This window comes from Pristiophorus japonicus, chromosome 2 (assembly GCF_044704955.1).
Source record: "Pristiophorus japonicus isolate sPriJap1 chromosome 2, sPriJap1.hap1, whole genome shotgun sequence".
Taxonomy (NCBI): domain Eukaryota; kingdom Metazoa; phylum Chordata; class Chondrichthyes; family Pristiophoridae; genus Pristiophorus; species Pristiophorus japonicus.
This window is the reverse complement of record NC_091978.1, coordinates 84,290,101-84,316,793: the sequence shown is the minus strand read 5'-3', so window position 1 is coordinate 84,316,793 and position 26,693 is coordinate 84,290,101. Positions and strand designations below refer to the sequence as shown.

The window sequence follows — 26,693 nt, the reverse complement described above, 5'->3', positions numbered from 1 at the left end:
CGGGCCTCAACTATTTACAATTTATATTAATTACTTGGATGAAGGGACTGAGTGTAATGTAGCCAAGTTTGCTGATGATACACAGATGGGTGGAAAAGCAAGCTGCGAGGAGGACACAAAGAATCTGCAAAGGGATATTGACAGGCTTAGAGTGGGCAACATTTGGCAGATGGAGTATAATGTGGGAAAAAGTGTGAGGATAACCACTTTGTCAGGAAAAATAAAAAAGCCAATTTTTTTTTTTTTAAATGGAGAGAAATTACAAAATGCTGCAGTAGAGAGGAACCTCGGGGTCCTTGTGCATGAAACACAAAAAGTTAGTATGCAGGTACAGCAAGTAATCAGGAAGACAAGTGCAGTGTTTGCCTTTATTGCAAGGGGGATAGAGTATAAAAGCAGAAAAGTTCTGCAGCAACTGTACAGGGTATTGGTGAGACCACACCTGGAGTACTGCGTACAGTTTTGGTCTCCGTATTTAAGGAGGGATATACTTGCATTGGAGGCTGTTCAGAGAAGGATCACTCGGTTGATTCTGGAGATGAGGGGGTTGACTTATGAAGATAGGTTGAGCCTATACTCATTGGAGTTTAGAAGAATGAGAGGGGATCTTATTGAAACATATGTGATCATAGCAAGATAGAATTTCAAATTTAAATGGAGGGTGAGAAAGTTGGATCTCAAACCAGCGTACTAAGCTTAAATAAAGGAGACTATGAAGGTATGAGAGCAGAGTTGGCTAAAGTGGACTGGGAAAATAGATTAAAGTGCAGAACGGTTGATGAACAGTGGTGTACATTTAAGGAGATATTTCACAACTCTCAAGAAAAATATATTCCAGTGAGGAGAAAAGGGTAAGAGAAAATATAGCCATCTGTGGCTAACTAACGAAATAAATGACGGTATCCAATTAAAAACAATGGCATGCAAAGTGGGAAAAACTAGTGGGAGGACAGAAGACTGGGAAGCTTTTAAAAGCCAGCAAAGAATGACTAAAAAAATGATTAGAAACAGGAAGATAGACTATGAAAGTAAACTAGTACAAAATATATAAAAACAGATAGCAAGAGTTTCTATAGGTATATAAAAAGGAAAAGAGTGGCTAAAGTAAATGTTGGTCCCTTAGAGGATGAGACCAGGGAATTAGTAATGGGGAACATGGAGATGGCAGAAACTCTGAACAAATATTTTGTATCAGTCTTTACGGTAGAGGACACTAACAATATTCTGACAGTGGATAGTCTAGGGGCTATGGGGGGGGGGGGGGGGGGGGAGGAACTTAACACAATCACAATCACTAAGCAGGTGGTACTCAGTAAGATAATGGGACTAAAGGCGGATAAATCCCCTGGACCTGATGGCTTGCATCCTAGGGTCTTAAGAGAAGTAGCGGCAGGGATTGTGGATGCATTGGTTGTAATTTACCAAAATTCCCTGGATTCTGGGGAGGTCCCAGCAGATTGGAAAACTGCAAATGTGATGCCCTATTTAAAAAAGGAGGCAGACAAAAAGCAGGAAACTATAGACCAGTTAGCCTAACATCTGTGGTTGGGAAAATTTTGGAGTCCATTATTAAAAGAAGCAGTCGCAGGACATTTAGAAAAGCAAAATTCGGTCAGGCAGAGTCAGCATGGATTTATGAAGGGGAAGTCATGTTTGACAAATTTGCTGGAATTCTTTGAGGATGTAACAAACAGGGTGGAGAAAGGTAAACCAGTGGATGCGGTGTATTTGGACTTCCAGAAGGCGTTTGATAAGGTGTCGTATAAAAGGTTACTGCACAAGATAAAAGTTCACGGGGTTGGGGGTAATATATTAGCATGGATAGAGGATTGGCTAACGAACAGAAAACAGAGTTGGTATAAATGGTTCATTCTTTGGTTGGCAACTAGTGGGGTGCCACAGGGATCAGTGCTGGGACCCCAATTATTTACAATCTATATTAACGACTTGGAATAAGGGACTGAATGTAACGTAGCCAAGTTTGCTGACGATACAAAGATGGGAGGAAAAGCAATGTGTGAGGAGGACACAAAAAATCTGCAAAAGGACATAGACAGGCTAAGTGAGCGTGCAAAAATTTGGCAGATGGAGTATAATGTTGGAAAGTGTGAGGTCATGCACTTTGGCAGAAAAAAATCGAAGAGCAAGTTATTATTTAAATGGAGAAAGATTGCAAAGTGCCGCAGTACAGCGGGACCTGGGGGGTACTTGCATGAAACACAAAAGGATAGTCTGCATGTACAGCAAGTGATCAGGAAGGCCAATGGTATCTTGGCCTTTACTGCAAAGGAGTATAAAAGCAGGGAAGTCTTACTACAGCTATATAAGGTATTGGTGAGGTCACACCTGGAATACTGCATGCAGTTTTGTTTTCCATATTTACGAAAGGATGTACTTGATTTGGAGGCAGTTCAGAGAAGGTTCACTAGGTTGATTTCGGGGATGAGGTGGTTGACTTATGAGGAAAGGTTGAGTAGGTTGGGCCTCTATTCATTGGCATTCAGAAGAATGAGGTGATTTTATCAAAATGTGTAAGATTATGAGGGGGCTTGACAAGGTGGATGCAGAGAGGATGTTTCCACTGGTAGAGGAGACTAGAACTAGAGGGCACGATCTTAGAATAAGGGGCCGCCCATTTAAAACAGAGATGAGGAGAAATTTCTTCTCTCAGAGGGTTGTAAATCTTTGGAATTCGCTGCCTCAGAGAGCTGTGGACACTGGGTCATTGAATATATTTAAGGTGGAGAGACAGACAGATTTTTGAAAGATATCATCAGAGGCGGCCCCTCGAAATGAGGATGACTTGCTTCCACACCAAAAAAAGGACAATTCACAGGAGTTTCAATGAAGGACCCGAACAATATCCTGAAGGGCGGAAGATGCCTGTGCATTAATTTTTTTAACGTGGGGATGCCGTCGCACACCAGCCACCACACGGGCTTGACAGAGCTAGGTCTTGATCCATTGGTAAGGATTACCCAAAGACAACTGGAGACCAGCTCGGCTGCCAGACCTAGTGCGCACACATATCGCAGTGTGGACGGGTCCGTGCTGCCCCTGGGCCCCGGGCCTGAACTCGTGCCTCTCCTGGGCCCCGATCACGTCCCTCTACAATCTCTCGCTGCTCCTTCGCCTCCAACCTCACCGCTCCTGCTGTATCTGCCCAAGCTCCAATCACCGAACTGGATCTTGATGATGTCACTTTTCACAGCCGTCGCCCTCCTGCACCAGCTAAGGGAATTAAGGGTTATGGGGAGCGGGCAGGGAAGTGGTGCTGAGCCCAAGATCAGATCAGATCTTACAGAATGGCAGAGCAGGCTCGAGGGGCCGAATGACATACTCCTGCTCCTATTTCCTATGTTCCTACTGATAACAGCCTACTGTCTATGAGTTTGCAACAAGGTTCCTAACCAATGTAATATCTGACCGCCAATCTTAGTAATGAAATCTTTTCCAATGGCCGTTTATGTGGCACTGCGAAGACTTTCTGGAAATCGCGGTATTCAACATCTACTGAACTGCCATCATCTACTAATTTGATCTTCCTCAAAGAATTCACTCAGGTAATTGAGGCAGGACTTAGGTCTCGAATAACTATTGAACTCTCCAAGTGATCAGAATTACAACCCATACAATGCCTTCCGCATCTTCCCAAGCACTAACAACTCGCATTTATCCAGTGCCTTTAAAGTAGTAAAACATCCCAAGACATAAAACGAATAGATCTATGGGCCCAAATTTCCCGAAGAGTTGCCCCGTTTTTTTTGGAGTAAGTAGCTTTTTTTGGAGTAACTTAAAAATCGCAAATTTCCCCATTTAACTTGTTCCAATATGAGTTAGTTAGGAAGGTTTTTTCTAGTTTAGTTTATTCTCTCCAAAAGGGGACGTGACAAGCCACTTATGCCTCTTCTGGCTATAGAAGCAAATTTAGCCAGAAAGTTACTCCAAACTAACTTAGGCCAGTGTATGTGGCCACTTTTGTAGGCACAGAAAAACCTTCCCTATATTTTAGAAATCAGTGCAGGTAGCCAGAGATGGGGGGAGGAAAGAGGCGAGTTAGAGGATTCCAAAGCACTAAAGACCTTCACAACATTACAACATCTTCAGCACAACAGCTGCACAACATCATCACAAATAAAAGAAAGATAAATTAGCTACTGAAAATGGAGCAGTCCTACCTTGCCGACTGCAGAACGCACCGGCTAGCCCTCCCACCAGTGATAGGGGTGACAGGCATGCATGACTGTAGGGGTGAGGGATTTTTACTTTTTACAGTTGACCCTAAATGTTGCATGGTCCTAATGGAGGATGATTCAGTTTTGATGCAAAATATCTTTTATTGGAAATTTTAGTGCACTTCAACGACACCAACAACAGGAAAGAAAGTCTGCACCCATCCCTCATCCACATCTCAGGGAAAGTGCACTTCCTCATAGGGTCGGTGGTGGTGGTGGAGAGGTGGGTTGGGGGCCCGGCTTGGGTCTAACCAGTGGCTGGTGCGTGGAGTGAAGTGGGAGTGGCATTTGAGTCTCCGGCCTTTGTGCCCTTATTGCAGAAGCCAGCTCCCTCATGGCATCTGCCATCGTCTGCACACCCCCTGAAATTCCCGTCCTCACTTCCCGTCTTAGTGCAGAGATTTCACCCGACAGTGTCGTGACCTCATCATGCACCCCACTGACGGTCGCCACGAGTGATCTTGTGAGGGCATTGGTCTCCTCACCCAATGAAACAACCTGATTAACTTCTGCTGAGGGCTGCCTCAGGAGAGACTGGTCGGCTTCTCCTTCCCCTCGCTGTGGGTCTGGCTGGTGGCACCCCTCCAGTGCGAGGTGCAGGCTGGGTGTCCCAAGATGCATTTCCCGACCGCCACTTGGACCCTCGACCTCGGAAGGTGTGAACCCATGGAATGTTGCCGAGGAGCTCATGGAGGGTTCTGGCAGTGGGACGTCCTGTAATATGCCCTGATCCATATCGCGATCGGCATTCTCCTGAGCACACATTTCCATGGATCTCTCCTTCCCCCCACCCGCCTTGGTCTGGAGCGCATGCACCTGGATCCTCAGGATCTTGAGGAGCGTTTTCTTCTTCTGCAAAAGACAACAGAACAGTCAAATGGCTAGCAGCACAAGAGGGGATAAGATGGGTGACATGAGTAGTCTCACATGTCGCAGGCCAGTCAGCAGGTTGATTTGAAGGCGACTATGCATTTTAATGACTCACCCTCATCCTCGCGTGTGGGTCCAGCTTGTGCAGAGCTGATTCTTTTTCTGCCGGTCTGAGGCAGCAACCCTCTGTTCCAGGGGTCAGTTGTTGCAGATTTGGCAGACCTCCTCCTGTTGTAGTTCTCTCCGTCTTGTTGTGGGCCAATTTCTTCTGCAAAGATGAAAATATTAATTGTCCGACATGGTGCGCTTCTGATGGGTGGGACACATACAGATGCTCACATTTTCCATTTCAATTCAATTTAAAGATGAAGATATTACTTGCACTCACAACTTGACCAACATCCTGCCATTTCTTCTTGCACTGGCTTACAGATCTTGCAGTGTTGACCCAAGCGGAGAATTCTTCTGCAACGAGGTTCCACCTTTTCCTCATTTCCTTGGGGGAAACCTTTGACGGACCACTCTTGCTGATACCCAACTCCAACCATTTCTCCTCAATTAGTCACTAATTTCTCCACTTCCTCATGGAGGAAATTCTTGGTTCGTCTTGCACGCTCTTGCGCCATTCGTCTATTGGACTCAAACGCAGGTAATGGTCAAAGATCACACTTACACCTCTCTTACACCTATCCAGCATTCCTTTCCACTCCCTCGGCCACACAAAAATCAATATTCAGACCACACCTTTATAAATGCTCCATAACCAATGATTCCGAGGACACTTTCCCTTTAATTGGCCGATTGCCAAGCTTCCTGTGGCACTGCGCATGGATGCAAACTGAACTGCCCATTGCACATGCTCAAACGGTCATGCGTGCCCCTGCTGGCACTACACAAAATGCTGGGCCCAAGCCAAGCCCCCCCTGCCGGCCGCGCTGAGCAAGCGCGTCCGAAGCTCCGCTCCCCTAGGCTGTGCTGCGCAATGCCGATGGATCCGGACAGCGAGGGAGCTGCCAAATTCAAAGGTAAATTTTTGGTGCTTTTTCCCCCCCCCCCCCCCAGGAAGTCGGCACACCACATCTAACTACGCCGCTCTAAGCGGCTGGGGAAATTTGGGGAAAGTCCTGCAATTCCTTATCCAACAACATTGTGAATGTACCATTGTGGCAATAATTCAAGAGAAATGGCCAGCACCATCTTCCAGCTTCAGATGTGAAAGGCTGTACAGGTAGTACAAACAACTTGATGTTCTTGTAATTAGAAACAATGAAATAGCATTTCACCTGGTGCATCTAGTCAGAAGTATTGGTGATAGCATAGATAAATATTTTATATTGGTGGTTCTTGAGATTTGTTCTCCAATTTGGGTCTTCCTATTGGTGGGCTAATTGCTGACCAGACTGCACAGACCAGCAGTGCGTTTTCTACATTGTTGGCTTGTATGGAACTTCCAACATTAGGCAATTAGTGATTGTGGGGAATTCACAGATTTCCCATTGTACTTTCTCAGAAACCCGATTCAGGAATGTTTAATGTGTAGAGAGAAAGGATCTTAACTCCAAAAATCAAGAAGTAGAATCAGTTTGGATGGAGCTAAGAAACAGCAAGGTGCAGAAAGCATTGGTGGGAGTTTTTACAGGCCCCCAAACAGTAGCTGTAATATAGGGCAGAGTATAAATCAAGAAATTAGAAATGCATGTAATAAGGGTAATATAGTACTTTAATTTACATATATAGACTGGGCAAACCAAATTTACAGTAATATTGTAGAGGAGCAATTTATGGAACGTATAAGAGATTGTTTTATCGGTAAGTATGTTGAGGAACCAACCAGGGAACAGGCTATTTTAGATCTAGTATTGTGCAATGAGAAAGGGTTAATTAATAGGCTTGAAGTAAAGGGGCCTTTAGGGAAGAGTGACCATAATATGATAGAATTTTATATTGAGTTTGAAAATTATTCAGTTAAATACAAAACTAGGGTCTTAAATCTAAACAAAGCAAACTACGTAGGTATGAGGGGCGAGTTGGTTAAGGTAAATTGGGAAACTACATTAAAAAGGTATGATGGTCATCGACATAAGCAGTCAATGAATTACCCGATGTTCCAGTCCTGAACTCCAATTGAAGGGGTGGAAGATGCCCATGCGTGGATTTAAGAAAAAAAAACATATGGTGACCGTTGCACATCAACCATCACATAGGCTTGACAGAGCCTGGCCTTTATCCAGTAGCAAGGGTTAACGAGGACGACTGGAGACCTGCTCTGCTGCATGGACCTAGTGCGCACACATATCACAGTGTCGGCAAGTCCATGCTGTCCCTGGGCCCTCGGTTCTTCTGGGCCCCGTACACTCATTTGCCGCACCTCCGCCACGATCTCTCAGTGCTCCCCCGCCACAAAACACTCGCTGCACCTCCACCATGATCTCCCGCCACACCTTCGCATTAAACATTCGCTGGACCTCCGTCATGATCCCTCATTGCTCCTTGAGCACTAAACCTGGGCTAACACTCCAATGCTGTACCGAGGTGTTGGACAGCTTTCTTGCTCTTTTCACTCCGTTGCTTTAAAATGTCAGAATACACACACACACACACTCAGCTTTAGTAATGGCAGGATCAGGTCTTTTGTTTAAACCTTCATACTATACAAACCAAGTATGAAAGTTACCGAGACACAAACATAAAAAATAAGAAATAGGAGCAGGAGGAGGTCATACGGCCCCTCGAGCCTGCTCCGCCATTTAATACGATCATGACTGATCCGATCGTGGAGTCAGGTCCACTTCCCCGCCTGCACCCCATAACCCCTTATTCCCTTATCGTTAAGAAACTGTCTATCTCTGTCTTAAATTTATTCAATGACCCAGCTTCCACAGCTCTCTGAGGCAGCGAATTCCACAGATTTACAACCCTCAAAGAAATTCCTCCTCACCTCAGTTTTAAATGGGCGGCCCCTTATTCTAAGATTATGCCCCCTAGTTCTAGTCTTCCCCCATCAGTGGAAACATCCACTCTGCATCCACCTTGTCAAGCCCCCTCATAATCTTATACATTTCGATAAGATCATCTTTCATCTCCGGAATCAACCTAGTGAACCTTCTCTGAACTGCCTCCAAAGCAAGTATATCCTTTCGTAAATATGGAAACCAAAACTGCACGCAGTATTCCAGGTGTGGCCTCACCAATACCGTGTATAACTGTAGCAAGACTTCCCTGCTTTTATATTCCATCCCCTTTACAATAAAGGCCAAGATTCCATTGGCCTTCCTGATCACTTGCTGTACCTGCATATTATCCTTTTGTGTTTCATGCACAAGTACCCCCAGGTCCCGCTGTACTGTGGCACTTTGCAATCTTTCTCCATTTAAGGCTAAATTAAGATAGTCTAAGGGTTAAGTCATAGCAGGACAGCTCGGACACGTGTTATGCTCCTCCTGTACTATGTGGGAAGTCAGGGATGCTTCCGGTGACCCCGACGACGACGTGTGCTGGAAGTGCATCCACCTGCAGCTCCTAACAGACCGCATTGCTGGTGGATTCACTCTGGAGCATCCACGATGCGGAGGTTGACGTGAATAGCACGTTGAGAAAGTTGGTCTTACTGCAGGTAAATGGTACACTGCCAGATAGGGAATGGGTGACCAACAGGAAGAGCAGTGCAAGGAAGGTAGTGCAGGAGTCCCCTGCGGTCATCTCCCTGCAAAACAGATACACCACTTTGGGTACTGTTGGTGCGGGATGACTCATCAGGGTAGGGAAGCAGCAACCAAGTTCATGGCATCGTGGGTGGCTCTGCTGCACAGGAGGGCAGGAAAAAGAGTGGGAGAACTATAGTGGTAGGGGATTCTATTGTAAGGGGAATAGATAAAACGTTTCTGCGGCCGCAACTGAGACTCCAGAATGGTATGTTGCCTCCCTGGTGCAAGAGTCAAGGATGTCTCGGAGCGGGTGCAGGGCATTCTGAAAAGGGAGGGTGAACAGCCAGTTGTTGTGGTGCATATAGGTAAAAAACGGGATGAGGTCCTACGAGACGAATTTAGGGAGCTAGGAGCTAAATTAAAAAGTAGGACCTCAAAAGTAGTAATCTCAGGATTGCTACCAGTGCCACATGCTAGTCAGAGCAGGAATCGCAGGATAGCTCAGATGAATACATGGCTTGAGGAGTGATGCAGAAGGGAGGGATTCAAATTCTTGGGACACTGGAACCGGTTCTGGGGGAGGTGGGACTAGTACAAACCGGACGGTCTGCACCTGGGCAGGACCGGAACCAATGTCCTAGGGGGAGTGTTTGCTAGTGCTGTTGGGGAGGAGTTAAACTAATATGGCAGGAGGATGGGAACCAATGCAGGGAGACAGAGGGAAGTAGAATGGGGGCAGAAGCAAAAGATAAAGAAGAAAAGTAAAATTGGAGGGCAGAGAAACCTAAGGCAAAAAGAAAAAAGGGCCACATAACAGCAAAATTCTAAAGAGGCAAAGTGTTAGAAAGACAAGCCTGAAGGCTCTGTGCCTCAATGCGAGGAATATTCTGAATAAGGTGGACGAATTAACTGCGCAGATAGCAGTGAACGGTTATGATGTAATTGGCATCACGGAGACATGGCTCCAGGAAGACCAAGGCTGAGAACTCAACATCCAGGGATATTCAACATTTAGGAAGGATAGACAGAAAGGAAAAAGGAGGTAGGGTGGCATTGCTGGTTAAAGAGGAAATTAATGCAATAGCAAGAAAGGACATTAGCTTGGACGATCTGGAATTGGTATGGGTGGAGCTACGGAATAATAAAGGGCAGAAAACGCTAGTGGGAGTTGTGTACAGACCACCAAACAGTAGTAGTGAGGTTAGGGACAGCATCAAACAAGAAATTGGGGATGCGTGCAATAAAGGTACAGTAGTTATCATGGGTGACTTCAATCTACATATTGATTGGGCTACCAAACTGGTAGCAATGCGGTGGAGGAGGATTTCCTGGAGTGTATTAGGGATGGTTTTCTGGACCAATATATCAAGGAACCAACTAGGGAGATGGCCATCCTAGACTGGGTGATGTGTAATGAGAAAGGACTAATTAGCAATCTTGTTGTGCGAGGCCCTTTTGGGAAGAGTGACCATAACATGGTAGAATTCTTTATTAAGATGGAGAGTGACACAGTTAATTCAGAAACTAGGGTCCTGAACTTACGGAAAGGTAACTTCGATGGTTTGAGGCGTGAATTGGCTAGAATAGACTGGCAAATGATATTTGAAGGGTTGACGGTGGATAGGCAATGGCAAACATTTAAAGATCACATGGATGAACTTCAGCAATTATACATCCCTGTGTGGAGTAAAAATAAAACGGGGGAGGTGGCTCAACCGTGGCTAACAAGAGAAATTAAGGATAGTGTTAAATCCAAGGAAGAGGCATATAAATTGACCAGAAAAAGCTGAGGACTGGGAGAAATTTAGAATTCAGCAGAGGAGGACAAAGGGTTTATTTAAGAGGGGGAAAAAAAAAGGAGTACGAGAAGAAGCCTGCTGGGAACATAAAAACTGACTGCAAAAGCTTCTATATGTGAAGAGAAAAAGATTAGTGAAGACAAATGTAGGTCTCTTGCAGTCGGATTCAGGTGAATTTATAATGGGGAACAAAGAAATGGCAGACCAATTGAACAAATACTTTGGTTCTGTCTTCACGAAGAAAGACACAAATAACCTTCCGGAAGTACTAGGGGACTGAGGGTCTAGTGAGAAGGAGGAACTGAAGGATATCCTTATTAGGCAGGAAATTGTGTTAGGGAAATTGATGGGATTGAAGGCTGATAAATCCCCTGGGCCTGATAGTGTGCATCCCAAAGTACTTAAGGAAGTGGTCCTAGAAATAGTGGATGCATTGGTGATCATTTTCCAACAGCCTATCGACTCTGGATCAGTTGCTATGGACTGGAGGTCCATAGCTAATGTAACACCACTTTTTAAAAAGGGAGGGAGAGAGAAAGCGGGTAATTATAGACTGGTTAGCTTGACATCAGTAGTGGGGAACATGTTGGAATCAATTATTAAGGATGAAATAGCAACGCATTTGGAAAGCAGTGACAGGATCGGTCCAAGTCAGCATGGATTTATGAAGGGGAAATCATGCTTGACAAATCTTCTGGAATTTTTTGAGGATGTAACTAGTAGAGTGGACAAGGGAGAACCAGTGGATGTGATGTATTTGGACTTTAAAAAGGCTTTTGACAAAGTCCCACACAAGAGATTGGTGTGCAAAATCAAAGCACATGGTATTGGGGGCAATGTACTGATGTGGATAGAGAACTGGTTGGCAGACGAGAAGCAGGGATAAACGGGTCCTTTTCAGAATAGCAGGCAGTGACTAGTGGAGTGCCGCAGGGCTCAGTGCTGGGACCACGGATCTTTACAATATACATCAATGATTTAGATGAAGGAATTGAGTGTAATATCTCCAAGTTTGCAGATGACACTAAACTGGTTGGCGGTGTGAGCCGTGAGGAGGACGCCAAGAGGCTGCAGGGTGACTTGGACAGATTAGGTGAGTGGGCAAATGCATGGCAGATGCAGTATAATGTGGATAAATGTGAGATTATCCACTTTGGGGGCAAAAACATGAAGACAGAATATTATCTGAATGGCAGATTAGGAAAAGGGGAGGTGCAACGAGACCTGGGTGTCATGGTTATCAGTCATTGAAAGTTGGCATACATGTACAGCAGGCGGTGAAGAAGGCAAATGGTATGTTGGCCTTCATAGCTAGGGGATTTGAGTATAGGAACAGGGAGGTCTTACTGCAGTTGTACAGGGCCTTGGTGAGGCCTCACCTGGAATATTGTGTTCAGTTTTGGTCTCCTAAACTGAGGAAGGACGTTCTTGCTATTGAGGAAGTGCAGTGAAGGTTCACCAGACTGATTCTCGGGATGGCTGGACTGACATATGAGGAGAGACTGGATCAACTGGGTCTTTATTCACTGGAGTTCAGAAGGATGAGAGGGGATCTCATAGAAACATATAAGATTCTGACGGGACGGGACAGGTTAGATGTGGGTGGAATGTTCCCGATATTGGGGAAGTCCAGAACCAGGGGACACAGTGTTAGGATAAGGGGTAAGCCATTTAGGACCGAGATGAGGAGAAACTTCTTCACTCAGAGAGTTGTTAACCTATGAAACGCCCTGCCGCAGAGAGTTGTTGAACATATCCAATAAACTGGTATCAAGAGGGAGTTAGATATGGCCCTTACGGCTAAGGGGATCAAGGGGTATGGAGCGAAAGCAGGAAAGGGGTACTGAGGGAATGATCAGCCATGATCTTATTGAATGGTGGTGCAGGCTCGAAGGGCCGAATGGCCTACTCCTGCACCTATTTTCTATGTTTTGATAAGGTCCCGCATGGTAGACTGATCATGAAGATTAAAGCCCATGGGATCCAGGGCACAGTGGCAAGTTGGATCCAAAATTGGCTTGGAGGTAGAAAGCAAAGGGTAATGATTGATGGATGTTTCTGTGACTGGAAGGATGTTTCCAGTGGGGTTCCGCAGGGCATAGTACTGGGTCCCTCGCTTTTTGTGGTATATATCAACGATTTAGATTTGAATATAAGAAGTATGATTAAGAAGTTTGCAGATTACACTAAAATTAGCTGTGTGGTTGATAATGAAGAGGAAAGTCATGGACTGCAGGAGGATATCAATCTACTGGTCAGGTAGGCAGAGCAGTGGCAATTGGAATTTAATTCAGAGAAGTGTGAGGTAATGCACCTTGGGAGGGCTAATAAGGAAAGGGTATACACATTAAGCGGTCGGCCACTTAATAGTGTCGACGAACAAAGGGACCTCGGAGTGCTTGTCCACAAATCCCTGAAAGTAGCTGGCCAGGTGGATAAGGTGGTTAAGAAGGCATACGGAATGCTTGCCTTTATTGGCCAAGGCATAGAATATAAGAGCAGGGAGGTTATGCTTAAATTGTATAATACTTTGGTTAGACAACAGCTGGAGTACTGCATGCAGTTCTGGTCGCCATATTATAGGAAGGGTGTGATTGCACTAGAGAGGGTGCAAAGGGGATTTACTCGGTTGCTGCCTGGAATGGAGAATCTTAGTTATGAGGACAGATTGGATAGGCTGGGTTTGTTCTCATTGGAACAGAGGAGGTTGAGAGGAGACCTCATTGAGGTGTACAAAATATTGAGGGGCCTGGACATAGTGGATAGTAAGGGTCTATTTCCATTGCAGGAGGGGTCTATTATGAGGGGGCATAGTTTTAAGGTGGTTGGTTTAAAGTTTAGAGGGGATTTGAGGGGGGCGCTTCTTTATGCAGAGGGTTGTGAGGATCTGGAAGTCGTTGCCTGGAAGAGTGGTGGATGCAGAAACCCTCACCACTTTTAAGAGATGGTTGGATGGGCATGTAAAGTGCCGTAACGTGCAGGGTTACGGATCTAGAGCTGGTAACTGGGATTAGACTAGATGACCTTTTGTTGGTCGGCGCAGATATAATGCTAAGTACTGCAGGGAATAGAATACGGCCAGGCTGATCTCCTGGACTAGTTTTGATCACTTGGATGGGTTGGAGAGGAATTTTTCCAGATTTTTTCTCCATAAATTGGCCTGGGTTTTTATCTGTTTTTTGCCTCTCCCAGGAGATCACATGGCTCCGGATGGGGTGGAGTGTAGATGTTTTTTAGTATAAGGCGTGTTGCAGTGGTGAGGGGTGGACTGGTTGCTCTTTGTCTTTCAGAGAAACATAGAAAATAGGTGCAGGAGTAGGCCATTCGGCCCTTCGAGCCTGCACCGCCATTCAATGAGTTCATGGCTGAACATGCAACTTCACTACCCCATTCCTGCTTTCTCGCCATACCCCTTGATCCCCCTAGTAGTAAGGACTACATTTAACTCCTTTTTGAATATATTTAGTGAATTGGCCTCAACAACTTTCTGTGGCAGAGAATTCCACAGGTTCACCACTCTCTGGGTGAAGAAGTTTCTCCTCATCTCGGTCCTAAATGGCTTACCCCTTATCCTTAGACTGTGACCCCTGGTTCTGGACTTCCAACATTGGGAACATTCTTCCTGCATCTAACCTGTCTCAATCCATCAGAATTTTAAACGTTTCTATGAGATCCCCTCTCATTCTTCTGAACTCCAGTGAATACAAGCCCAGTTGATCCAGTCTTTCTTGATAGGTCAGTCCCGCCAACCCGGGAATCAGTCTGGTGAATCTTCGCTGCACTCCCTCAATAGCAAGAATGTCCTTCCTTAAGTTAGGAGACCAAAACTGTACATAATACTCCAGGTGTGGCCTCACCAAGGCCCTGTACAACTGTAGTAACACCTCCCTGCCCCTGTACTCAAATCCCCTTGCCAACATGCCATTTGCTTTCTTAACCGCCTGCTGTACCTGCATGCCAACCTTCAATGACTGATGTACCATGACACCCAGGTCTCGTTGCACCTCCCTTTTTCCTAATCTGTCACCATTCAGATAATAGTCTGTCTCTCTGTTTTTACCACCAAAGCGGATAACCTCACATTTATCCACATTATACTTCATCTGCCATGCATTTGTCCACTCACCCAACTTATCCAAATCACTCTGCAGCCTCATAGCAGCCTCCTCGCAGCTCACACCGCCACCCAACTTAGTGTCATCTGCAAATTTGGAGATATTACATTTAATCCCCTCGTCTAAATCATTAATGTACAGTGTAAACAGCTGGTGCCCCAGCACAGAACCTTGTGGTACCCCACTAGTCACTGCCTGCCATTCTGAAAAGTACCCATTTACTCCTACTCTTTGCTTCCTGTCTGCCAACCAGTTCTCAATCCACGTCAGCACACTACCCCCAATCCCATATGCTTTAACTTTGCACATTAATCTCTTGTGTGGGATCTTGTCAAAAGCCTTCTGAAAGTCCAAATACACCACATCAACTGGTTCTCCCTTGTCCACTCTACTGAAAACATCCTCAAAAAATTCCAGAAGTTTTGTCAAGCATTATTTTCCTTTCACAAATCCATGCTGACTTGGACCTATCATGTCACCTCTTTCCAAATGCGCTGCTATGACATCCTTAATAATTGATTCCATCATTTTACCCACTACCGATGTCAGGCTGACCGTCATTGTTGATGGGTTTGTATGTAACCTTTAGGGCTGCTGACGAAGACCGTGCGGCTCTTTGTCGGCCGGCGCAGACAGGATGGGCCGAAATGGCCTCTTTCTGCGCTGCAAATTTCTATGTTTCTACGTCTATGTCCTTTTGCAGATTTTGTGTGTCCTCCTCACACATTGCTTTTCCTCCCATCTTTGTATCGTCAGCAAACTTGGCAACATTACATTCAGTCCCTTCTTCCAAGTTATTAATATAGATTGTAAATAGTTGGGGTCCCAGCACCCCACTAGTTACTGGTTGCCAATTAGAGAATGAACCATTTATCCCAACTCTCTGCCTGTTAGCCAATCTCTTATCCATAGTAATATATTACTCCCAACCCTGTGAACTTTTATCTTGTGCAGTAACCTTTTATGTGGCACCTTGTCAAATGCCTTCTGGAAGTCCAAATACACCACATCCACTGGTTCCCCTTTATCCACCCTTTTCGTTACATCCTCAAAGAATTCCAGCAAATTTGTCAAACATGACTTCCTTTCAATAAATCCATGCTGACTCTGCCTGACTGAATTATGTTTTTCCAAATGTCCTGCTACTGCTTCTTTAATAATGGACTCCAACATTTTAACCACAGATGTTAGGTTAACTGGTCTATAGTTTCCTGCTTTGTGTCTGCCTCCTTTTTTCAGTAGGAGTTTTACATTTGCAGTTTTTCAATCTGCAGGGACCTCCCCAGAATCCAAGGAATTTTGGTAAATTACAACCAATGCATCCACTATCCCTGCCGCTACTTCTCTTAAGACCCTAGGATGCAAGCCATCAGGTTCAGGGGATTTATCCACCTTTAGTCACATTATCTTACTGAGTACCACCTCCTTCGTGATTGTGATTGTGTTAAGTTCCTCTGCATCCCCCCCCCCGCCGCCGCCTTGACTATCCACTGTTGGGATATTGTTAGTATCCTCTACTTTAAAGACTGATACAAAATATTTGTTCAGTGTTTCTGCCATCTCCATGTTCCCCATTACTAATTTCCCGGTCTCATCCTCTAAGGGACCAACATTTACTTTAGCCACTCTTTTCCTTTTTATATACACCTCGAGAAACTTGCTATCTGTTTTTATATTTCGTGCTAGTTTACTTTCATAGTCTATCTTCCCTTTCTTAATTCTTTTTTTTGTCATTCTTTGCTGGCTTTTAAAAGCTTCCTAATCTTCTATCCTCCCACTAGTTTGGGCCACTTTGTATGCCCTTGTCTTTAATTGGATACCGTCCTTTATTTCTTTAGTTAGCCACGGATGGTTATCATTTTTTTTTAAACTTTTTTTTTTTTTACACCCTTTCCTCCTCACTTCCCAAGGCCAGCTTTCTGCTGCTTCCGATTTCCAAGCGGCTGCTTGTGAGACGTACACCTTTTGAATTTCCAGTGTCTCGCAATGGCTAGCATTTAAAGAATACATCATTTACAACAAATATACATTCATTTAAAGGCACAAAAATCTCACAGGAAAAGTGGTCCAACCGTAGCTAACAAGAGAAATTAAAAATGGTATTACATCAAAGGAAGAGGCTTACAATGTTGCCAAAAATAGTAAGTCTGAGAATTGGAAGAATTTTAGAATTCAGCAAGGGAGGACGAAGAGATTGATAAAGAGAAAATAGAATACGAGAGTAAGCCAGCGAGACATAAAAACAGACTTTAAAAGCTTCTATAGGTATTTAAAAAAGAAAAGATTAGCAAAAGTAAATGTATGTCCCTTATAGGTGGAGAGAGGAAAAATTAGAATGGGGAACAAAGAAATGTCAGAGAAATTAAACAAATACTTTGGGTTTGTCTTCGTGGAAGATGATGCAAAAAAATTTCCCAGAGATAGTAGAGAACCAAGAGTCTAGCGAGAATGAGGGAAGTGAAAGAAAGTAGTATTAGTAAAAAATTAGTACTGGAGAAATTAATGGGATTAAAAGCCGATAAATCCCTGGACCTGGTGGCCTACATCCTAGGGTTTTGAAAGAGGTGGCTATAGAAATAGTGGATGCATTGGTTGTCATCTTCCAAAATTCCATAGATTCTAGAATAGTTCCTGCCGATTGGAAGGTAGCAAATGTAACCCCACTATTTAAGAAAGGAGGGAGAGAGAAAATGGAGAAGTACAGTAGTAGGAAAAATGCTAGAATCTATTATTAAGGATGTGGTAACAGAGCAACTAGAAAATAATAATAAGATTGGGCAGAGTCAACGCGGATTTATGAAAGGGAAATCATGTTTGACAAATCCATTCATTTTTTGAGGTTGTAACTAGCAGAATAGATAAGGGGGAACCAGTGGATGTGGTGTACTTAGATTTTCAGAAGGAATTCGATAAGGAGCCACTCACGAGGTTATTTAAACAAAATTAGGGCTCGGGATTGGGGGCAATATACTAGCATGGATTGAGGATTGGTTAACGGACAGAAAACAGAGAGTAGGAATAAATGGGTCATTTTCAGGCTGGCAGGCTGTAACTAATGAGGTACCGCAAGGGTCGGTGCTTAGGCCTCAGCTATTCACAATACGCTCCTTCCGCTGTTTAAGCTTATTTTCGCCAATGTGACTCGAGGTGCTTAGCGCCCTCCCGGATGCTCTTCCTCCACTTTGGGCAGTCTTGGGGCAGGGTTTCCAAGGAGTCAGTGGGGATGTTGCATTTGGTCAAGAAGGCTTTGAGGGTGTCTTTGAAGTGTTTTCTGTCCACTTGGGGCTTGCTTGCCTTGTCGAAGCTCCGCATAGAACGCTTGCTTTGAGAGTCTCGTGACGGGCATGCGGATGTTGTGGCCCGCCCAACGGAGCTGATCGAGCGTGGTCAATGCTTCGATGCTGGAGGTGTTGGCCTGAGCGAGAACACAGACATTGGTGCGGCTGTCCTGTCAATGGATTTGCAGGATCTTGCGGAGGCAGCGCTGGTGGTACTTCTCCAATGCTTTGAGGCGTCTGCTGTATATAGCCCATGTCTCTGAGCCATATAGGAGGGCGGGTATCACTACTGCCCTGTAGACCATGAGCTTGGTGCAGGGTTTGAGGTCCCAAGCTTCAAACAAACACTCTCTTCCTCAGGCGACCGAAGGCTATGTTGGACCTCGTCGTCAATGTCTGCTCTTGCTGACAGTAAACTCCCGAGGTATGGAAAATGGTCCATGTTGTCCAAGACCTCGTCGTGGATTATATAGTGCCCTAGTGAGACCACACCTGGAGTATATAGTTTTGGTCTCCTTACCCAAGGAAGGATAGACTTGCCAGAGAGGGAGGAGTGCAACGAAGCTTCACCAATTTGATTCCTGGGATGGGGGGGGGGGGGGAAATTGCCCTACAAGGAGAGATTGAGTAGACTCAGCCTATATTCTCTTGAGTTTAGAAGAATGAGAGGTGATCTCATTGAAACATACAATATTCTTATAGGGCTTCACAGGGTAGATGCAGGGAGGATCTTTCCCCCAGCTGTGGTGTCTAGAACCAGGGGTCGCAGTCTCAGAATAAGGGTTCGGCCATTTAGGACTGAGATGAGGAGAAATTTCTTCACTCAGAGGGTGGTGAATCTTTGGAATTCTCTACCCCAGAAGGCTGTGGAAGCTCAATTGTTGAATATATTCAAGATAGAGATCGCTGAATTTTTTGATATTAAAGGAATCAAGGGATAGGAGGATAGTGCAGGCAGGTGGAGTTGATGTAGAAGATCAGCCATGATCTCATTGAATGGCAAAGCAGGTTCGAGGGGCCAAATGGCCTACTCCTGTTCCTATTTGTTATGTTCTTATGTGTTGAGACAGTTTACTATGTTGAAGGCTTTATATAAATGCGAATTGCTGTTGTTTACATTTATACAATGCAAACTTTACCCAATCAAATCAAAATGGCAGAGATTGCACAAACTGAGGAGGAATTTCTTCTCGGAGACTTGCAAATCTGTGGAATTCGCTGCCTCAGAGAGCTGTGGAAGCTGGGACATGCAAGATAGAAATAGACAGCTTCTTAACCGATAAGGGATTAAGGGGCTATGGGGAGCGGGCGGGGAAGTAGACCAGAGTCCATGATCGGATCAGCCATGATCGTATTAAATGGCAGAGCAGGCTCGATGGGCCGTATGGCCTACTCCTGCTCCTATTTCTTATGTTTTTGTTAAGTATGGAAGAACTCCACAAGACTGAATACTGTGAGCTAAAACTGATGTGACCGTAGTCTCTTTAATACAACTCCAGAGTGCCTGAGCAGCATGGCAGTCAACCTTTTATACTCCCTTGCACGAGATGTGCAGGTGACCCTTGGGCCCCCAACAGTTGCGCCCTCTGGTGACATGTCTTACACAGTTACAACGGTTACATACATAACAGTTCTTATGTTCTTATTAAAGACAGTTGCACCACAAAATCTACCTGAAGTCAAGAACGCAAGAATTCCAAGTAGGCCATACGGCCCCTTGAGCCTGCTCTGCCATTGAATTAAGATCGTGGCTGATCTTCTAGCTCAACTCCACCTGCCTGCACTATCCTCATATCCCTTGATTCCTTTAATATCGTCGCCAAGAGCATGCAGAAAACAGGCACAGGCAGTGCAGCAACCCAGACTCCCCACACACCCTTTCCTTCAATCACTGTCTGTCCCACCTGTGACAGAGACTGTAATTCCCATATTGGACTGTATAGTCACCTGAGAACTCACTTTGAGAGTGGAAGCAAGTCTTCCTCGATCTCAAGGGACTGCCTATGATGACTCCAACTCCCTTGCAATAAAGGGCACCATTCAATCTGCCTTCCTTAGTGCTTGGCTGTACCTGCATGCTAGCTTTCTGTGTTTCTTGCACGAGGATACCCAAATCTCTCTGAACACCAACATTTAAAAGTTTCTCACCATTTAAAAAACATTCTGTTTTTCTACCAAAGTGAATAACCTTACATTTCTCTACATTGTACTCAAGTTGGGATGATGCAATTTATTCTGATGAGTCAGATAGTTTTGTTACAAGTGGAGTACCAGCAGCAAATCCAACATCAGATGTACTAGAAACAAGTCCAAGAGAAAGTCAGAATTTAAGTCTAAGCCCGTGTCAGGCAGATAAACAGTCTGAAAGTAGAGAGTCCAAATGTAGATCAAGGTCAACCTTTGGAGAAAAACTCTCCTCAGGCTCAGCCGAGAACTAGTCTAACTCCTACAACAAGATCGGAAAGTTATGTTGAAGAAAAGGATCCGCTTTGATAGAGAAAACAATTGGTTAAGTTTAATCTGTAAATATAGAAAATAAGTTCATATAATTTGTTTGTGTTACAGAATTCTATAATAGAATTTGGAAACATAAAATGGGTTCTATTTGAGAAATATATATATCAAGAGTTCTGTACACAATGCAAGTCATGTACAATGATTATTTGTTATGATTAACTTCTGCAATAAGGAGGGATAAGTGTTGTAGAGCCCTCTAGTGGACTACTGATGTAATAACAATAAGGCCATACAGTTTTATCCAGAAACCGTGTTTATGCACATGTGTATATTTACTGTGTCTCAAGATATCACAGGGGCTTATATACTCCTCCCACCAGTGTTTTCTGCCTCTTGTTATCTCCACCCATGATGGTTCTACTTCCTGATCTTCCGAGCAAAGATTCTCTCTATTGTCCTTATGTCATCCTTTATCATCAGGCCCTTTTGTTCCTCTACACTTCAGTATCCAACCATTTATTGTGTATTTCCTTGTCTTGTTAGCCCTCCCCAACTACATTATCTCACACATCTCCGGATTGAATTCAATTTGCCACTTTTCTGTTCACCTGACCAGCCCATTGATATCTTCCTGCAGTCTACAGCTTTCTTCCTCACCATCAACCATGTGGCCAATTTTTGTATCATCCAGAAACTTCTTAATCATGCCCACTACATTGAAGTCTAAATCATTGATGTTTACTAGTACTGAGCCCCAATGAACCCCATAGGAAACAGCTTTCCAATCACAAAAACATCCATCAACCATTACCCTTTGCTTCCTGCCACTGTGCCAATTTTGAATCCAACTTGCCACTTTCCCTTGGATCCCATGGAGTTTTACTTTTCTGACTAGTCTGGCATGAAGGCCCTTGTCAAAAGCCTTGCTAAAATCCAAATAGATTACATCAAATTCGCTACCCTCATCAATCCTCCTTGTTACCTCCTCAAAAAATTAAATCAAGTTGTCAAGAGTTATAGCTAGATAACTAATTTCTATTGCAAAACAATTTAGACATGTTAAGCATCAAAGTTTCACAAATGCCTTTGGAAGGAAGAGTAAGCCAACATATTGCAGGTTTAAAGTTTACGTCTCCAAATGTTTATTATTTTCAGCAATATCAAGCTTCACCTAGTAAGGTGATGCATCTAACCTAAAAATATTAAAATTAGTCTACAATCTCTCACTATAAATTTCACTGCTAAAGTTTCCTCTGTTCGGACACCTCCCCAATTTTCCTCAAAACCGCCTTCTCAACACTTAGCACCATGTGAGCCAAGATTCTTCCCGCCTCACACACAGGTAAGCCCGGTTCACCTGCTAATTTCCATGGTAACCGTAACTGCCCTCCGCTCACCTAATATCCTGGTTACACCTAAAGTCAGCCGGTCTACCAAGTCCTTCATATTCGCCGTTTTACAGTCTTCCATCATGGCCCAGGCTTCTTTCCGACAAGCAAAATAAATTTCGCTCACTGTGTACACGCATAAAATTATTAACAATATAATCTCCACATATAGCAAGCAGAGCGACCTTCCCCGTCTCCTTATCGTCGGCTCGCTCCCTGTACGCAGAGAATGCGTCAAGCGCAAAGCACTCTGGGCGCTGTAGTTTTTTCCTCTCCCGCAGCGCACTTTAACGAGGGAGGGAGGGGCAGCGCAAGACGTCACCTAGACCCCAGGGCGGGCCGATCGCGGCTGGCAGTGCATGATGGGAGTGGCGGTTGTTTAAGATGGCGAAGGCTGGGGATTTGGTGAGTGAAGCTTTCTGGAGTAAAGATCGTATCCTTTTTGTGTTTTATTTTTAAAAAACAAAACATATTTTTAGGGGTGGCTGTCAGTCAATGTTTGAAAAACAGAATAACGAGTACTGCATCGTGTTTTGAAATTCAGTCTTTATGGATGACACTTGACAACTAGCGTATTACTCATCTGATCTGATGATTATAGTCTTTGGATAAAATAATGGGAACTTACGTGCGTCATTGTTTCTAGACCTGTGATAATATTGTTTCAAACTTGCTGAAGAAAATTATAAATCTGTTGAAGATAAATATTTTTTACTTTTAGATAATGGATTTATAGACTGCGATTATTTAGATAAGTTTTGTATGTAATCCCTTCCTTCAATATGCTAGAAATTCAAAATACTGAGTTACAAAAGAAACATACACCGACTCCATTTTTCCAAGTAACAATAAACCCCAAAAGTCTTATTAATGTAGTAGAGCAACAGAGTGACGCTAGTAAGGTGGAGCATTAGTGTACTGGCATGTAGTGCTGAGAAACCTGTGCTTTACTTCCATTCAGTTAGAGTCTCCCATGGTTATAGGTTTCTGAATGTATTAGAAATTGCTTAGGATGGGAATAAGAAACCAAAGATTCATCACCTCTATCAAAATAATTGCAACAAAATAAAAACTTGCATATATAATTGTAGTAAATTCTGGGGTCCCTTTCATGATTTCTGAACATCCTGATTAAATACTTTTGAAATGTAGCTTCTGTTAGTATATAGGCTAACATAAATGATACCCCTGTCATGGTTATATTTATAAAGGAAAGCACAGCACTGCCCCCCTCCCCCCAACCATCAAGATCCACGGCGTGGCCCTGGACAATGTGGACCACTTCCCCTATCTCGGGAGCCTTCTATCAACAAGAGCAGGCATTGATGATGAGATCCAACACCGCCTCCAGCGTGCCAGTGCAGCCTTCGGCCGCCTGAGGAAAAGAGTGTTTGAAGATCAGCCCCTCAAAACTGTCACCAAGCTCATGGTCTACAGAGGAGTAGTAATACCCACCCTCCTTTATGGGCTCAGAGACGTGATCCATGTACAGTAGACACGTCAAGTCGCTGGAGAAATACCACCAACGATGTCTCCGCAAGATCCTGCAAATCCCCTGGGAGGACAGGCGCACAAACATTAGCGTTCTCGTCCAGGCCAACATCCCCAGCATTGAAGCACGGACCACACTTGATCAGCTCTGCTGGGCAGGCCACATAGTTCGCATGCCAGACACGAGACTCCCAAAGCAAGCGCTCTACTTGGTACTCGTCCACGGCAAACGAGCTATGGCCTTTAGAAGGTATAACGCTCTCTCTTGTCCTCATGGCCTCGTTTGTTGTTAATCTTGATCTCGTAAACGGATTTTAAAAAATTGATTTAATTTCTTTTAAATTTCATCCCCTTGCCCCTGGTTCTCGCAGTGTTATTTTGTTTTTAATCATTTTTCTTCTCTTCTCACCTTCTCTCTCTCCTCCGAGGTTTAAACCCAATTCTAGAATTGCAGGAACGGGGAGCAGAGAGGGGAAAGAGAGGAGAACCGGGCTTTATCTAGGAACTCGTGTTAAATGATGTGTGGAAAGGGTATCGAGTTTTATGAGCGTTGATTAGAGCTTATCCAAAAGCTGATTGTAAAACAACTGTTTGAACAATTTTGAACGATAAGGGAGTCCAGCGTTATGGGGAGCGGGCAATGACGTGGAGTTGAGGCTCAGATCAGATCTGCTCCTAATTCTTATGTTATGTTTACTTGGAAAGCAGAAGGGCAATTTTAAGGTGCGTAATCTTCATCGCTGGGATGTTGGACGCATGGGCTGTGAAATTGCAGTCGGAGGCTTCGTGCGGACAGGAGGCCTCCGACCACACAAATATTTACGGAAGTACCCGGTGGTTCCGAGGAATGAACACTTGCGCTCCGAGACCTCCACTAGGGGCCCACCTGTCCGAGGAGCGTGTGTGCGGCCTGGCATCCCATAAGCCGGACCAACCAATGAAAATGGAGTATCCCCATTCACAGTAATGGCAAGTTCCGTTTGTACGGAGATCGCTGTTTCTGTGAGGGGATACCCTGAAAAACACACACACATTTTAAATAAGTAAGAAAAACACTTCACATATTTAAAATTAATTGAAATTGAATTTAATTAAATGTTTTTGACAAAAATTATTTTTTAAACTTTTAATAGGGGTAAAAATGAACTTACCTTAATGGACAGGATTTTTAACAGAAAAATTATTGATAACATTTTATTTTTCTATCTTGTAAAACTCTTACGCTGGTAAAAGCACGCTTTACGCTTGCTTTTACCAGGCATAAGAGTTTGAAGGACATTCGCTGGGCAGGAGTGGGGCAAATAGCCCAAATCCCCGCCCACGGAGGCCCTTCTCTCGGGGATGCGTTGGAATACCAAATGAAATATTGACAGTCCGCAAGTGCCGGGTTTCAGTGCAATGCGCTTTGCGCGCCTAAACCCGGAACTCGCCGTTGTACACACCCGAAGCGACTGTAGTTCCTGATTGAGATTGGGAGCTCCCCAGTGTTCCCTTAAGTTGCGGAGCTGGTCAGTGCTCTGAGCCTCGGCGGCTTTTCAATGGGAGAAAACGCGCAGCCACAGTATTTGGAATGGGCTGCCCATCCCCTTAAAGGGGCGGCACACCCAGAGAAATTAACGGGAACTTTGGGGATCATGCTCATTCCTGCCGGTACGCAAAGGCGAATTTATCTCGAGAAGTATGTTAATTGTCTTGCTTGCCTAACACAGTGACCATGGCTGGTATTGTGGAAGGATGGGAATGCGGTCTAACTGGTTGTGTAGTGCATCAGAATCATCAGAATTATATTGTAAAATTGACTTGTGTTACCGTTCGCTGCTAACTTTGGAGCAATACAACAACAACTTGTATTAATATAGCGCCTTTAACTTAGTGAAACGTCCTAAGATGCTTCACAGGAGTATTATAAGATAAAACATTTTGACACCGAGCCGCATAAGTAGAAATTAGCGCAGATGACCAAAAGCTTGGTCAAATAGGTAGGTTTTAAGGAGCGTATTGTGGAAGGATGGGAATGTGGTCTCATTGCTTGTATAGTGCATTCAGAAGGCAGAATATTATCTGAATGGTGACAGATTAGGAAAAGGAGGTGCAACGAGAACTGGGTGTCATGGTACATCAGTCATTGAAAGTTGGCAGGCAGGTACAGCAGGGGGTGAAGAAGGCAAATGGCATGTTGGCCTTCGTAGCTAGGGGATTTGAGTATAAGAGCAGGGAGGTCTTAATGCATGTACAGAGCCTTGGTGAGGTCTCACCTGGAATATTGTGTTCAGTTTTGGTCTCCTAATTTGAGGAAGGACGTTTTTGCTTATTGAGGGAGTGCAGCGATGGGATGGCAGGACTGACATATGAAGAAAGACTGGATCGACTAGGCTTATATTCAGAATTTAGAAGAATGAGATGGGATCTCATAGAAACATATAAAATTCTGATGGGATTGGACAGGTTAGGTGCAGGAAGAATGTTCCCGATGTTGGGGAAGTCCAGAACCAGGGGTCACAGTCTAAGGATAAGGGGTAAGCCATTTAGGACCGAGATGAGGAGAAACTTCTTCACTCAGAGAGTTGTTAACCTCTGGAATTCTGTACTGCAGAGAGTTGTTGATGCCAGTTCGTTAGATATATTCCAGAGGGAGTTAGATATGGCCCTGACCGCTAAAGGGATCAAGGGGTATGGAGAGAAAGCAGGCAAGGGGTACTGAGGTGAATGATCAGCCATGATCTTATTGAATGGTGATGCAGGCTCGAAGGGCCGAATGGCTTACTCCTGCACCTATTTTCCATGTTTCTATGAGCCAAAGGCGGGCAGAGGAAACATTACAAGGACACCCTCAAAGCCTCCCTGATGAAGTGCAATATCCCCACTGACACCTGGGAGTCCTTGGTCATAGACTGCCCTAAGTGGAGGAAGTGCATTCGGGAGGGCGCTGAGCTCCTCGAGTATCGTCGCCGAGAGCATGCAGAAATCAAGCGCAGGCAGCGGAAGGAGCGTGCGGCAAACCAGGCTCCCTGCCCACCCTTTCCCTCAACGACTATCTGTCCCACCTATGACAGAGACTGTGGTTCTCATATTGGACTGTACAGCCACCTAAGAACTCATGCTAAGAGTGGAAGCAAGTCTTCCTCGATTCCGAAGGACTGCCTATGATGATGATGATAGGCTAACATAAATGAGACCCATGTCGTGGTTATATTTATAAAGGAAAGCAAGCTGGAACTTGAAAATTATATAAATTATGATTTTGAAATCAGTGTTTTGAAAATTACTATAAGGAATTTGTAGAGATTCTTGCTAGTTGTGTATCTTAATTTCTAAAAGCAAACATCATTTGCACGGATGAATGTTAAGTAAAATTGTGTTCAATGCGGTCCTATGTTGGGACCCTCGTTCTTCACGATATTAATAATTTGGATGAT

At 44.4% G+C, this 26,693-nt stretch overlaps 2 protein-coding genes across 4 annotated transcripts in view; one reads left to right on the top strand and one right to left on the bottom strand.

Annotated features, from left to right (window-relative positions):
- Positions 1 to 21,990, bottom strand: part of tpgs2 (tubulin polyglutamylase complex subunit 2) — a 71,777-nt gene extending 49,787 nt beyond the window's left edge. Inside the window, exon 1 of the mRNA XM_070862470.1 lies at positions 21,796 to 21,990. Coding sequence (XP_070718571.1) covers positions 21,796 to 21,871 — 76 coding nt within the window. The 5' untranslated portion in view covers positions 21,872 to 21,990. The remainder of the gene's footprint in view (positions 1 to 21,795) is intronic.
- Positions 21,991 to 22,148: 158 nt separating this feature from the next.
- kiaa1328 (KIAA1328 ortholog) overlaps positions 22,149 to 26,693 on the top strand; it is a 358,800-nt gene continuing 354,255 nt past the window's right edge. For 2 of the 3 annotated variants that reach the window (XM_070868053.1, XM_070868042.1), the window contains exon 1: positions 22,163 to 22,219. In XM_070868053.1, the coding sequence (XP_070724154.1) occupies positions 22,171 to 22,219 (49 nt within the window). In that variant the 5' untranslated portion in view covers positions 22,163 to 22,170. Of the gene's footprint in view, positions 22,220 to 26,693 lie in introns of all 3 variants that reach the window. The other variant, XM_070868047.1, reaches the window with a different exon arrangement.